Source organism: Vanellus vanellus, assembly GCF_965231255.1.
Source record: "Vanellus vanellus genome assembly, chromosome: 2".
NCBI lineage: Eukaryota > Metazoa > Chordata > Aves > Charadriiformes > Charadriidae > Vanellus > Vanellus vanellus.
Genome location: NC_138906.1, coordinates 124,166,703 through 124,180,976, shown reverse-complemented (window position 1 = coordinate 124,180,976; position 14,274 = coordinate 124,166,703). Strand labels below are relative to the sequence as shown.

At 40.0% G+C, this 14,274-nt stretch overlaps 1 protein-coding gene across 1 annotated transcript in view; it reads left to right on the top strand.

The window, feature by feature from the left end:
* Positions 1 to 888: 888 nt before the first annotated feature.
* The window catches only part of PRKDC (protein kinase, DNA-activated, catalytic subunit), a gene marked incomplete at its 5' end in the record, with an annotated part of 88,385 nt that continues 74,999 nt past the window's right edge, over positions 889 to 14,274 (top strand). Inside the window, 16 exons of the mRNA XM_082479176.1 lie at positions 889 to 1,030; positions 2,045 to 2,121; positions 2,224 to 2,316; positions 3,166 to 3,240; positions 4,200 to 4,308; positions 5,590 to 5,702; positions 6,374 to 6,473; positions 7,017 to 7,072; positions 7,164 to 7,194; positions 8,207 to 8,364; positions 8,588 to 8,734; positions 10,685 to 10,849; positions 11,712 to 11,880; positions 12,936 to 12,985; positions 13,619 to 13,756; positions 14,042 to 14,191. Coding sequence (XP_082335302.1) covers positions 889 to 1,030; positions 2,045 to 2,121; positions 2,224 to 2,316; positions 3,166 to 3,240; positions 4,200 to 4,308; positions 5,590 to 5,702; positions 6,374 to 6,473; positions 7,017 to 7,072; positions 7,164 to 7,194; positions 8,207 to 8,364; positions 8,588 to 8,734; positions 10,685 to 10,849; positions 11,712 to 11,880; positions 12,936 to 12,985; positions 13,619 to 13,756; positions 14,042 to 14,191 — 1,773 coding nt within the window. The remainder of the gene's footprint in view (positions 1,031 to 2,044; positions 2,122 to 2,223; positions 2,317 to 3,165; positions 3,241 to 4,199; positions 4,309 to 5,589; positions 5,703 to 6,373; positions 6,474 to 7,016; positions 7,073 to 7,163; positions 7,195 to 8,206; positions 8,365 to 8,587; positions 8,735 to 10,684; positions 10,850 to 11,711; positions 11,881 to 12,935; positions 12,986 to 13,618; positions 13,757 to 14,041; positions 14,192 to 14,274) is intronic.

Here is a 14,274-nt window from a genome sequence, read left to right as displayed (position 1 = left end):
ACGCTCCTATCTACCTACGGCGGGAAGGGGGGGGGGGGGGGGGGGGGGCATAAAGAACGCGGGCTGCGGGCGCTCCGCCACCGTGCGAGCCCCCGAGCCCAGACCGGCGGGCTTCCCGGCTTCCCTCCCTCTCCCTGCGCACAGCCAAGCGCGGAGCCGCCGGGAGAGAGGGGCAGCAATCGGTACCAGCACCCCCCCACCCCGTCCCGTCCCGTACCTCTCCGACCCCGAACAGCACCGGGAAACTCCGCGCCAAGCGAGGCCCCTGCGCGCGCGTTCTCGCGGGCTTTCTGGCCAATGGCTAGGCGCGATTGCAACGGGAGCGCCCAACTGATGCAGGAAAGGGGGGAGCGCGGGGAGCGGAGAAGGAAAGGAGGAAGGAGATCAACGCTTCGGGCCCCAAGGGGAGGGTCGCGGCCTGCTCGAGCTGCTGCGGTACGGACAGAAGCTGCAGGGCTCTCCTTGTGCTGCGAGACGGAGGCTGGCCTCAGCAATGGGACATCGCCGCCCCCCTCCAGCCCAGAGTGAAACCGCCCGCACCTGACCGAATTTCGCGGCAAAACTAGTCCTGCGGTGGGGCAGGGAGGCGTGGGGAGGTCGGGGCAGCCCATTCTCCGCGGGGGGGAGGGGCGGGAGAAAGAGTGTATGTGTGTATACTGAGCCGATCCTGCGGCGAGACATAAAGATGACCCCAAACCCACTTTTCTAGGCCGAGGTCTACCCGCGTTTCTCGGAGTATACTAGTCCTGACTGCCACAGAGCGTCGTGTCCCGTCGCGTTCCCCCCCCTACTGGCTGTGTTGGATCCGGCCATGGGCGGGCCCTTAGCGCCCGCTTCCGCCTCCGTCCCCGCCCCGTGTCGCTGTCTGCGCTGTCGGCCCGCGGCAGCATGGCCAGCATCCAGGAGTGCCTGCACCAGCTGCACCGCTGCCTGCAGCCCGGCGATGCTGCCAGCGCCGCCCTGCACGGCTACAGCCTGCTCCGCAGCCTGGGGGAGACCTGCCTCACCAGCATGGCGGGCGGCGCTCAGGGTGCGCCCTCGGGCCCGGCTCGGCTCGGCCCGGCTCGGCCGGCGGGGGGAGCTGAGGGGAGGGACGGGGCGGCCTTAGGGGCTCTGAACGAGGCCTGGGGCCGGCGTTGCCTCGCTGGTGTATTTAAAACAGCGACTGCTCCAAACCTGATGGAGTGGATGCCGAGGAGGGCCACAAAGATGGATCAGAGGGCTGGAGCACCTCTCCTGTGAGGACAGGCTGAGAGAGTTGGGGCTGTTCAGCCTGGAGAAGAGAAGGCTCCGGGGAGACCTTATAGTGGCCTACAGGAGACCTGGGGAGGGACTCTTTATCAGGGAGTGTAGTGATAGGCCAAGGAGTAATGGTTTTAAACTGAGAGGGTAGATTTATATTAGATATTAGGAAGAAATTCTTTACTCTGAGGGTGGTGAGACACTGGAACAGGTTGCCCAGGGAAGTTGTTGAGGCCCCATCCCTGGAGGTGTTCAAAGCCAGGCTGGATGGGGCTTTGAGCAACCTGGTCTAGTGGGGGTTGGAACTAGATGATCTTCAAGGTCCCTTCCCAGTCTATAACCATTCTATGAATCTATGAACTTGGCTTGGGGAGGGCTCATTAATGTGAGGGGGACACGCCAGATCTCTGGTCCTGCAGGACGGCTCTGCCCTTCCTCTGTCAGCTCTTGACACATGAGGGCTGCTGGCATGACATAAAAGGTTGATTTTGGGAGAGGGATGGCCTCTTGCCCCAATTAACCATTCCCCTCGGTAAAAATGCTTCGGTGCGTTCCCCTCTCTGCTGACCTGCCCCCGGGTTAGCTGTCCCTGAGGCAGCTCAGAGGCACAGGGCCTGGGCCTGAGTCTATAGGGAGGTCAGAAGCCCCCGCATTAAGTTGTGGGTTTTTCTGGTGACAAGCATCAGTCCCATCCAAGGCGTTAAGGCATCTTTTTGCAGAAGGTGACGGGCTGAGGGGTGTCCAGCCCTGCCTGCTCTCGAAAGGAGACCAACCGCCTGATGGTTTGTTTGCTTCCCCGCAGCGCTGCACCTGTCCCTGGTGTTTTCCCAAAAGCACGGCTTACTGGTCTTTATCCACAAATCCCTGGGCATAGAGGAGGTAAGTCGGTAAACTTTAAAGAAATGTTCAGATAGTGCTATATAAACAGCATGGTATATTATACACATTAAAACTAAATTTATTTTTTTTTTACCTTCTCAGTTTCGAGATTGCAGGGAAGAAGCGTTGAAGTTTCTTTGTGTCTTCATGGAAAAAGTTGGTGACAAAGTTCATCCTTATGCCTGTAATATTAAGGTGGGTAAAGGAAAATGATTTCATTTATTATTCTTATTATTATTTCTTTGCTGAATGGTTGAAACAATTCTGGTGGGTGTCATACCATAACAGATTCATAATTATCCTTCACCTCTCCCAGTTTGCCTTACCTATCTCTCGTGTTCTTCTTAGAGCTGAAATAACTTGGTTGACATGAAGTGTAATTAATACAACAGAGTAGTGTGGAATTGTTTCTTCAACTATAGACTAATTTTATTAACTTCTCTTTATAGAAAATAATAGGTATTGATTTTGAAAATAAGTTATTGAAAATAATAGCTGTAACTTTGAATTTATACAGACTAAATTCATAGTTTAAGTGTAATACTTTAAATGTTTCTATAGGTGATGGTTAATTTTGAATACCGATTTTTAATTTCTTTCCCTGCAAAGTCGTTACTTTTGCAATATATGCAGAAATTGGTGGAAACTACAAGACTTCTAAAAATGAGGTTCCCTGAGTCTAGATCGCTGAATAATACTGCTTTGCATAGAAATGCTTGACTGTACCACTGCGCTCTCTAGTATTGAATTAGTAGCTACATATTGTAAGGAATGATAGTACAGAGGTGGAATATTTGCTATGTGTCCCTTTTATTCCAGAAGCTGCACTATATTTGCTTGAGCTGGGATTTGTTGTTATGTTAGACAGTGCTGCAGCGTTGTCAGTGAAACCACTTGCAGGACTGAATTATTGTATTGTTTTAGTCTTCTTTAAAAACCTTAAACTTGTTAGGAACAGATACTTTAAAAAGGTAGATAAATGTTATCTTTTAATTCCCTTCTGTACTTTCAAGTATTATAATCTCCTTATTTTTTCCTATCTAGCAAACTTGTATTAGTGTTTATACAAAAGAGAGAGCAGCAAAATGTAAAATCCCAGCTTTGGAACTTCTGATTAAGGTAAAATGCATTTTATAAACCTCTCTCTTGTTTCTAGAAAAAGTAGAAAATCTGTTGTATTACTATAGTTGTGCTATATCATGTAGAAAATCTGTAGTCTCTAGCAGCAAGAGAATAGCGATAGTGTAATATTTAGGTCTTAGTAAGAGATATGTCTTAACAACAGATTGTCTTTGATATTCCTCTGGTAGGTTGCTTACATGTGAGCATGTCACTCCGTCTGCTGGAGCAAGACGTGATTGTTTTGGGGGCAGTTGCAGATCTTTTCCCTCCCAGTTTGTTATGGTTATTTAAGGAGAAATTGTGCAGTTCAATTGTATTCTTACTTGGAAATATTATGTATTAATGTATAATATTATATTAGACATGTGGAGGTGGAAGGTGTGGAGGAGGAGGGCTTTTTTTCAGTTTTATTACTGCGTGAGACAGTAATTTCATACTATGCTTCCTTAGAATGCATTAGACCCTTGTTCTGCAACGATTTTGCACCTGCTTAATTTTGTTTATGAGAAACAAAACTTCCTTCTGAGTTATTATGAGTAATTTCTTCTGTGAATTGGATAGGCTTGATAGCGGCAGGGAGAGAAATGCAATATGATAAAGACTACTGCAGGTTTGCTAAGCCTGTGCTCTTGTGGGGTTTTTACCTATGTGTGTATATATATGTATAATTATATTAAGCATAATTTTAATGTAGATGTTCTGTATATAATATGTATAATATAAATTTTAAATTACTAATTTTATATTTGTACATATATAGGAAGGTAGTTTGTGATAAAAGTAGATTTCATGCCAATACTCTTTCCTGGACCAGTCATCTTAAAACTCTTTCATTGAACAGCATACTTCAGCTGACGTTACATACATGAATTGTGTTTTTTATTTAGACCAAATAGGCTTGTGGTAGTGCTGTTAACAAGTTTCCTAAATTTTCATTTTTTTTTAATCTGTCTTAGTTGCTCCAAAGTTTACGACGTTCCTGTCTGATGGAAGAAATGAAAGTAGCGGAGATATTTAATAAATTTTATGGGGAACTTGCCACAAAAAGTAAAATTTCTGATACAGGTAGGCTATAGGGTCTTTTTCTATCGATGTCCTTTTGTTTTATTTACACTAAATTTTTGTTGGATTATACCCTATGGAAATGTGTAATTGTTATTCCTATGGCAAGTGTGTTTAAAAATGGTAGCTGTCATGTTTCAGAGCTTGTAAAATTTGTTCAGGTCTTGTGATCACGATCATGCAGTTAGCTGTTTCTTAGCAGACTTGTATATACGTATGAGTTAATGTGGGAGAAATCATATACTTGAACTGAATGGTGGCAGTTCATATTGAATTTAAGTATAGGTCTGGCTCAGGATTCCCAACGTAAAAGAGTATTTGTACGTTTAATCTGTTATTATTAGTCCCTGAATACCTAAATCCTGAAAGTAATTGCAGCTTTCTTGTCATTAACCAACGTAACTTTGCTAGACTCTTAGATTATGTTTTTTCCCAGGTTCCTTGCTAACCTGGTGTAGCTGAACCTTTGAAGTTACTCTTGTACCTGTTTTATAACTATACACACCCACCCACCCCTGTAACTTTGGGCCTTAAGAGCAGTCCTGGTCGTTCCAGTGGGTGGTCTTATCAAAAGCAGAGGCTGCCTGTCCCTGCCAGAATTCATGTAAACCCCAGCTCATTTGCTAAAGCTTTTTGTAACCTTATTCCAACCCTGGCCAGTTTTGTCCTCAGAGCTGCAGTTTTAGTGTGATAGTTCCTGCACTGGTCATGCCTAATGTGAGCTCATCAGCTCCTGCCTTGCCTGATTAATGCTGTTTATGATGTTAAGCATATTAATATGAGCTCTGGTTTGATTGTCTTGGCTAGTTGTAGCTGAAATCTTCGCTTGGCAGGTCTAGTCCTCACAGAACTTGCTGTGCCTTTACTCTCAACTCAAGCCTAGAAACTCGTGCTAGCTGTTGGCCTTAACCCTGATGGTACTTAAAAGACCCAGCATGACCTCAAGGCCAGCAGCAAAATTGGTTTGGTGGTAAATGCTTCCTCAGTGAATATGGCCTTTATTAATCAGTTTTCTAAGCCGTGTTTAAAAAGAGTAAATGCGTTTAACGTACTAATGTTGGAGGAAGATGCATCTCACATCGTGGTAGGTATATATCGTAGATAGATGTATGTTTGTGTGTATGTACATCATAAAGAGCTGTCTTTCCCACATGCTAATCACCAATTAAAATTAAACCACATGGGATGGGTTCTCATGGTTGCAAGTTACATAGCAATTGCAATGGAAATGTCAAAATAGTGATTTCAGTAATTAGTATTTAATAATATTAAATTACTTTCTAGTACTGGAGAAGATTTATGAGCTTTTGGGAGTTTTGGGAGAGGTCCAGCCTAGTGACATGATTAACAACTCTGAAAAACTATTCCGAGCTTATTTGGGAGAGCTTAAAACACAGGTATGATTGAAATTTCTTTTCTGACTCATGGTTGGTTTGTTTGTTTGTTTTTTTCCTTTGATGTGTGTAGCACTGTATATTGGAATACTGTTGTAAGTAGTACAATTTGTAGGGATCTAACTGGACAATCATAAATGCTTCCTTAAGTTTGCGTTCTCTGGTACTGAGAAGCTTTCAAAGTAACAATTCAAGGCCATCAGTGACAGCAAATTAACCAATTTACTGTGAGAAAAGATGTCATGCTGTGATCATTGCAGTAGCACCCAAAACCAGTTATATTGCCACACACTGGTAGTTTCTGATTTGGTCTCTACTAGCTGCAAAATCCTTGCATTTCAGGTAACAGTTCAGCTGAACTTTGCTTCCCTGTATTCTGCGCTTTTGACATTAGTGTGTGCTACCTAAGTTTTGCTATGGTTGGTCTTGGTGCAACGTATTTCATGCTTTTCAAGGGATTTCTTATACTTCTGTGGTTAAACTCCCTCCCAAATGATATGAAACTTCTGAGTAGCAGATGTTTCTGTGGACTTGTGTTCACAGAGGTGGGTGCCAACATAACTGTATTAAGTTGGAATATGTTATTTTATCTACACTTCTAGGAACTGCGAAGCCTCGGTGTGAATTTATCTTAGCTTAAGCATAGTATTTTTTTCAATTCCAACTTTTTTTAGATGACATCGGCTACAAGGGGACCCAAGCTACCTGTTGTAGTAGGATGTCTGAGGGGACTGGGTGCACTCATGTACAACTTTACCAAATCTGTGGATGAAGGTATGTACTTTTTCTATGTGAAAGACAGTTAATACAATTTGATATATCTTAATCATTATACAGCCAGCAAGCAGCACCGTTTCTTGCTGTGAACTCAGAATGAAAATTTCCCCGCTGGTAGATGGTTTATGCAAAAGTAAGGTCTATACAGCTACATGGTCTTTGTAGTCTGTCTTTGTGTGGAGTGGCTTCATCAGTGTGTTTCTATGTGTAAATGTTTGAAGTGCTGTTTTCTAACCAGAGATTGGGCAACTGTGAGAGCCACATTGAAGCTGGAACGTGTTTTATACAGAGATGGTGTTTCTCTTAGAAGAGACATGTCAGTTAAAACATGGGTGTTCAGGAAAGTCAGTGAATATGGATGTACAATTTTTTTCAAATTTAAGAGTATTTAGAGAAAAAGCCTCTCTGCCTCTTAAAATGAGACATGTACCGCTTTCCAATATTGCTTCTTCATACTGAGCTTTGGATAAAAATATCTTTGTCTTCACGCTACCTCTTGTGTGTCAATAGTGAAATAGTCATTATTGGATTGTTTCACAGATCCTCAGACTGCAAAGGAGATTTTTGATTTTGCAATGAAGGCAATCAACCCACAGGTAAATCTGCCACGTGTTAATTGTTCTGCATAAATGAATTAGCCCTAATGAAGAATAAATCACATATGACAAACCTTTTCTGGTGTTACAGGTTGATCAGAAGCGATACGCAGTACATCTAGGTAAGATTGTAAATTATGTCAATTCGTGCTGTGGTGGATACCATATATACAATGGTGTATTCTGCCTGGAGTTGTTTATTCTCTACTGGCTGTCTTCTGTCTTCTGAGCTGATTGGGAAAAGCTGGTGTACTTTAAGTTGGAATCTAAAGAATTAAGCACGTATTTGGTTAAACTAGGCAAGGTCTAATCAGCTTCTGAATAGCAGGGTTACACTTGATGCCATTTGCCCTTCTGGAGTAGTACAAAACCCTGGTATGAGAAGGGAATCGTGGTAGGAGTAGAAATAAGAGGAATGTAGCAAATTAGGAGAAAAGAGAACATGGTGGATTGGGTTAAAGAAAAAAAATAGAAAGAGAAAGGGAATTTCACTGGAAGAAGGAGGAGGAAATTTTGAACAAATTAAGTTCGTGAAGAGAATGAGGAGTTGGCCTCTGAAACGTGAGTGGCTTATGTAGAAATTGCAAAAAAAATGCAAGGTTTGGATAGTAGGCCCATGGCAACTGTGAAGGGTAAAACTTTCTTTAAAGATAGTCTGCAAAAAAGAAATCATTAGGGATCTTGACATTTCATTTATGCTTATATGTGGGATTGTGAAATTACCTATGTTCCGAACTTGTTATTTGTCTGCATCACAGTTTGGTGGAGGAGGGGACTCGGGCATATGTCCTGACCACAGAAATCAAATCTTTGTGAACTGTACAATTGAGTATTATTAGTAGTAACCAGTAGAATCCCTTTCTTCTTCACTGTTAATGTAAATTACTTCAGAACACAGCTAGGTTTTCCGTGATGGTGTACACCAAAAAATAGGATTTTTGAGGGTTGTTTTTATGTGTAAGTTCTTAATGTTTCGATACTGATACTGTAATGGTTAGAAGAAAACATTCTATACCCTCCAGTCTTGGTATGTATACTTACCTAAAGTCCCAATGTGTGCTTTTATAGTCTGGTCTGGTTTTGGAAAGTGGAATATAAGTCTGGGTTTTAATGAGAATTGGTTTTCAATTGCAGCTGGTTTACAGTTGTTCAGCCGGCACGCTGCTCAGTTTGGTACCTTACTGCTGGACAACTATGTCTCCCTCTTTGAAGCAATGTGTAAATGGTGTGGCCATGCAAACCAGGAGCTGAAGAAAATGAGTCATTCTGCACTAGATTCATTCCTTAAGCAGGTATTGTAACTTCACTGGCATCTCTGAGACTAAAGCAAGGCCAAATTTCTTGAAATAGTGGGAATATTTGATGCTTGTAAGTTCAGTGAATCTTTTTGCTAAATAGTCATTTTGTTTTAAATGCTTTGTGTAACAAGCTGGGTATCTTTTAAGACATACTGTAATTTTTTGTGGCTTTTTTCATGTTTTTAGAAATGCTGAAATTTTTGTATCTTCTTTACAGATTTCTTTGATGGTAGCTAAGGATGCAGAGCTACACAAGAGCCAGTTGCAGTTCTTCATGGAGCAGTTCTATGGAATCATCAGAAGAATGGATTCAAGCAGCAAAGAGTTGTCCATTGCCATTCGCGGATATGGGCTTTTTGCAGCAGTATGTGCAGGAAACTTATTCTGATAAAGCAGCATACTGAATGGGTTTAAAGCTGGGATTCATACACTGTTCATTTTGCAGTTTTACAGAGGTTGTTTCTGGATTAAGTGTTGAACTCAATTAGCTACACTGTAAAATACATTGTGGTTGAAAATTATTAAAACACATACTGAATTTACTGGGAGCACTTGCAGAATTGAGGGTTGTAGTTACTTCTGCTTGTGCAGTAGTTCTGAAACGGAAAACAGGGGATTCATATACAGCTGTCACAAAACTTAATGATGCGCTTAATTGCTTAGGTACAGCAATACTTTGTTCAGGCTGTCTGCATTTAGATGGTAGAATCCAGGTCATCTTTGCTGTGGAAGCAGTTCAGATAGGTTTCCTGCAGGGCAGGAATCTGAATCTCAATCAGATGCTTGTGAAACAAATGCAAATTAAAAAAAAAAAAAAAAAAAAAAAAAACAAACCAACAACAACCAAGAACAAAATGAAACCATGCTTATACATGTATGTGGAGGGCAGGTGTGTTTTCAGGAAGCACCAATAAGAACCAGCTTCCAATTTTTGTCAGCAGTCATTTAAAATGGGAATACAACAACAAAGTTAAGGTTCTGTAGAGAGAGTGGTGTTTGTGTATCTGCAACCTGTGTGCTTGGTGGTGGTAGCCAAACTTATTTAACAAAATTCTAGGTGTTCCTTTTTTTTTTCCTCTCTCTCAAAGCAAAGATTAGGTTAAATAATCTTAGAGATTACTTAGAGAAGGTTAGGAAACATGATAAAATAGCTGGTTACTAGCTGAATCCTTTCCATTTTGCTACCTTTTGAGCAGAATGCATTTGTTTTGTAGAATTTTCAGCATGCTTTGTCGAAACCTAGTCTTCCTTTTGTATGATATCAGCTAGAAAGGAATTGAATTAAAGGTATTGTTTCCAGAAAAAATGAAGTATTTCAAATTACTGAATTGAAAAAATCTTGTTAAAAATATCTGTTATGAAATGCAAGCGTTAGTTAAAATTACATGCAAATACAGACATAGGGTAATACTGCAAATTTTACAGGAAAAAGGAATCTTAATGCTCCCGCACCTATAAATCTTTAACATGTTAAGACATGCTAATAATTGTTAGCCTGTTTAGACTAAATGTTGGCCAAGCATCAGATGCTAGGTTGCGAGGAAGCAGAGTCTTAGTGCTGCTGCAAGTAGCCAGACCTTAGCCAGAAAGCAAATTCAGTTATTAATTTAGTTTCAAGGCAGAATATTTCTTTTACTGTCTAATTGCTAACATAATTTTAAAGTAATATTTGCAGTTCTGCAAATGACAAATTGATAGTCTTAATTTGTCAGGACGTTTTTAGGCAGACTAGATTCAGCCTTTAGCCTAACTCTCATATTCCGTGATTTTAGTACCCTTTAGTACTGTTTGGGATGCTTCCTGCTTGTTCATTAGTTTAGAAGTAGTCCTTATCCTCTGTTTGTACAGAACCCAGCACAATAAATGTTCAGCATTTGAGCTGCTGGGTTAAATGTGAAATAGTAGTAGCCTGTGAATGTTCATTTTTTAAGCCACATTAAGGTGAGCCACTTACTACTTTAATGCGGATAGGTCAAAATATGAGTATTAGCATCCATAATGCCACGTTTCAGATACTTACAGCCAAACTCCATTCTTTTCAGGCTAGATTTGATATCACATCACTGAAAGTTCAAGTACTCTTACAGTAAAATTACACTGCATCAGTGAACTATTATTTTAGTTCATTGCAGGTACCATGTTTCTCATACATGTAGCAAGTAGAATACTTGGTTAGTATTTTGTTCCTGGAAAAATCTAAGAGATCCTTCTTATTATGATTCAGTGAAGACTTGGGTGGGGGTTTAGTGCTACAGAATGCATTTGCTTGCCTGTACAAAGTTGCTAAATCAGTATTTTATTTTCTCTCTGTAAGCCCTGTAAAGCTATAAATTCTAAGGATGTTGATGATATGTATGTTGAGCTCCTTCAGCGTTGTAAGCAAATGTACCTCACAGAAGCAGAAACAATAGATGACCATCTGTACCAGCTACCGAGTTTCCTCCAGTCCATTGCAAGTGTGATATTCCATATAGATACAGTAAGTGGAGTATTTAAAGTACCAGTATATTTATTTTTTTTTTTATGCAGCTACGGATGTATAAGGAGGTAGTAGCTGTGAACTTACCTGTGATAGAAGGTGTTTCTTTATCTGAAATATGATGACATTTAGCTCCTAGGGGATGGGAAGAGTATCAGGAGAATACTTTATTGGATTTTATTTGAATAAAGAAAATGCACAGAATGTACTAAATAAAATACTACAGTGCTGTAATGAAAAGCATGATAGCCAAATGCAAATTGTTTTTTATTTATTTTAGGCAAAGCTATTTATTTGGACTTAGCCTTACCCTTCTCTTTATGTGATTTATATCACGCTATTACTGCTTTTTCTTTTGGTACTGATACTTAGCTTGTTCTCTGAGGCTGATACTTTGATTTTCCTCTTATGCTATGCTGTCTGTGTTCTAATGAGGGCTTTTTGAATTCTAACTGGGAGCTGGGAAGTAAGGTTGGGGCAGAGAATAGACTTTCACTTACATTCTGTATTCAGATTGTTAAGGATGAACAGATTATACTGCTGTATTATTATTTAATTAAATTGGTACTTTTCTAATAAGCTTAAGACTGGTTCCACTGAAGTGCTGATCTATTCAGGAGCTACTTTCTGTAATGTGTTCCAAGAAACTTTCTTATTCTGTTTGTTTGGTTTGGTTTTTGGGTTTGTTTATATCTAAGATGAATTCACTTGCTATGTCTTTTATTGTTCTCAGAGCAGGTCATGATGTAAACTCTTGTAACAAAATACCTTGCTAAAATAATTTAGCATAATTCTTCACATTGAAACTGAGTTATAATCATTGTCCTTGCATGATGGGTGTGTTTGTTTTTATTTCTTCCAGATTCCTGAAGTATACACTCCAGTTCTTGAACATCTAGTTGTGCTGCAGATCAATAGCTTTCCACAGTACAGTGAAAAAATGCAGTTAGTCTGTTGCAGATCTATAGTAAAGGTATTTCTAGCCCTCTCAGGAAAAGGTCCAGTTCTCTGGAGTTTTATTAGCACTGTGGGTGAGTCTGCGATATTAACTTTGTTGTGGTTTTTGGGGGGTTGTGGTTTTTTGGTTTGGATTTTTTTTTTCTTAGATTTATTAACTGGTTCTAAGAGAGATGTGTGGAATAGCCATTTGGGATCAAAAATGAAGGGTTTCCCATCCTCAAGTAATGGAGATTTAGGGTTCTTGTGTTATTTTTCAATATCTGTTGTTAAAATGCTTAAGGAATACATTTAACAACTATTTTGGATAGCAGAGTGACTATCGTCAAGGGCAGGAGAAGATATTTTTGAGGTAATCTGTTTAACCATAAAACTTATGTTCCTGCTCTGAAGGATTGTGGGGAGAAGGGGATTTCACAGAAAACTGTTTAGAAATCTGTTCAGTTACCCCTACAAAAGATTGCAGAAAGTAGGGTGAGCGTCATCTCTATTAGAAAGGCAGTCTTTTTACACTCTGAAACTGATACATAATAAAAATGAAAATTCCAAATATGCAGTTAGTCAGATACAGTCCTGCAAATGTAATAGTGAATGTGTCAGCATTGGTAGCTGACAATTGTGGTAGCTTCCAGCATGCAGACATTTCATTATAAAAATTGCAATTATTTTTAATTTCTTTCAATTATTTACAGTGGCTTTTCTCTGTTGCTGTGGCGTTTTCATTATTTTCCATGTTCTTGGTTTGGGATGTGGTGCACTCAAGCACCATGCCAGAATGGAGATCCTAAGTCCATGTGCGAGAATCACTGGGAGTTGGTGGCTTTTTCAGTGTGGGCATAATGGGCAATGCCTTGGTCATCACTTCATTTAGACTCAGGAAAAAGTCAAAGCAGTATTGAGAAAATGTAGTAAGAAGCAAGATTAAAATTGTTTTCCTGTGAAATATCCTGGAGTTATGGCTCTGGTTTTGGCTATATTTCTCCTTAAAAAACAAATGTTCTTTTGCCTCTCCCTTATCATGACAGAATATAGAAAATAGAAGAGTGATTTAATTAATTGCTAAGGTGATGAGTGATATGAATGCTGTGCCTTTTTAAGTCTGTTCAGGCATATTTTTTTGTTGTTCCAGTGCATCAGGGATTAATCAGAATCTTCTCCAAGCCAATCACGTTTTCGAAGGTAAAAAAAGACTGTTTAAGCATATTTATTTCATCTGGATTCCTAGAGTATACATTCCAGTTTTTGAAGATCTAGCCCAGTAAACAGAGGAAGGCCCAAAGAAGCAAAACCAGTACCATCCATTTTGAATTGTGGCTCAGTTGTTGTTAGTGTCTGGTCCCTACATCTGCTCAGCATAATGAGGACGTGCCTCTTGTACCAAAATAAAAAATAACGGGAAATAGACTTTTGTTCTCCGCGGTTCTTGTTTGCTTAGGTTGTCTGTGACAAAGTAGGTTGTACTTGAGGTCATCTAACTTTCTTCCAGTTTTAATTTAACTGGAAAAATAAAATTTAACAAATTTTAGACACTTCAAAAGTTTTACTGAATATTTGTGTTAAGGGAGAATTTAAAAGCTTTTTAATCCTGTGCAGCAGGATAACTATAGAGTTTCTCAAATAACTGACCACTGGAAGGAGGAGAGCTTCAGAGATTTTTGAAAGGAGCTCATTGTTTAGTGCTCTTTTCAGATTGGTTAAATGAGAAAGCTAAACCTTTCCTGTTTCTACCTGCAGAAGTAATTTTACATTGTGCTTTAGCTTGAGTCAGGTGGGTACGTATGTGGTGTTTTTGAAAAATATGTGTCCTTTCAGGATTTTTTTGGAAAAGAAACCTCTGTATCGGAAGACTCACGTGAAGCTGGAGAAGTTAGGACAGGGAGATGGAAAGTACCGACATATAAGGACTATCTGAATCTCTTCAGAAGTCTACTGAACTGTGACACAATGAAGGTAAAAGCGTAGCTAACATGGAAATACAAAAGGAAAAGTAATGCTGAGTCTTATCACTGCTATTCTAACCCTAGACTTTTTTTGAAATGTCATGCTGTAGAAGAACTGTTTCTTGGATTTAGTTGGATTTTGTGGCTAATAAATGAATTAAACGGGTGAATTTAGGCTTCCATACCTGAGGAATGTCTAAAGCTGAATTCTCTGAACCATTCAAATCTTGGTTTGTAAATTCAAGAAGTAATTCTCATTGGTGTTTTGAAATGTGAACTTTTTCCTCCTACAAAGGAATGTGTTTTTGAAGATGAAAACTTTCTTACTGCAAATTCACCACTGCAGTCCCTAAATCGCTTGCTATATGATGAACTTATAAAATCTATTTTGAAGATTATTGAGAAGTTGGACCTGACTGTTCAGAAACTGGATGTTAATGAACAGGTGAGACCTGATGACTTGTCCATTAATTTCTGTTGTAGAGGAACCAAAATCACATTCCCTGTTTTGTTTTTGTTATGCTTATA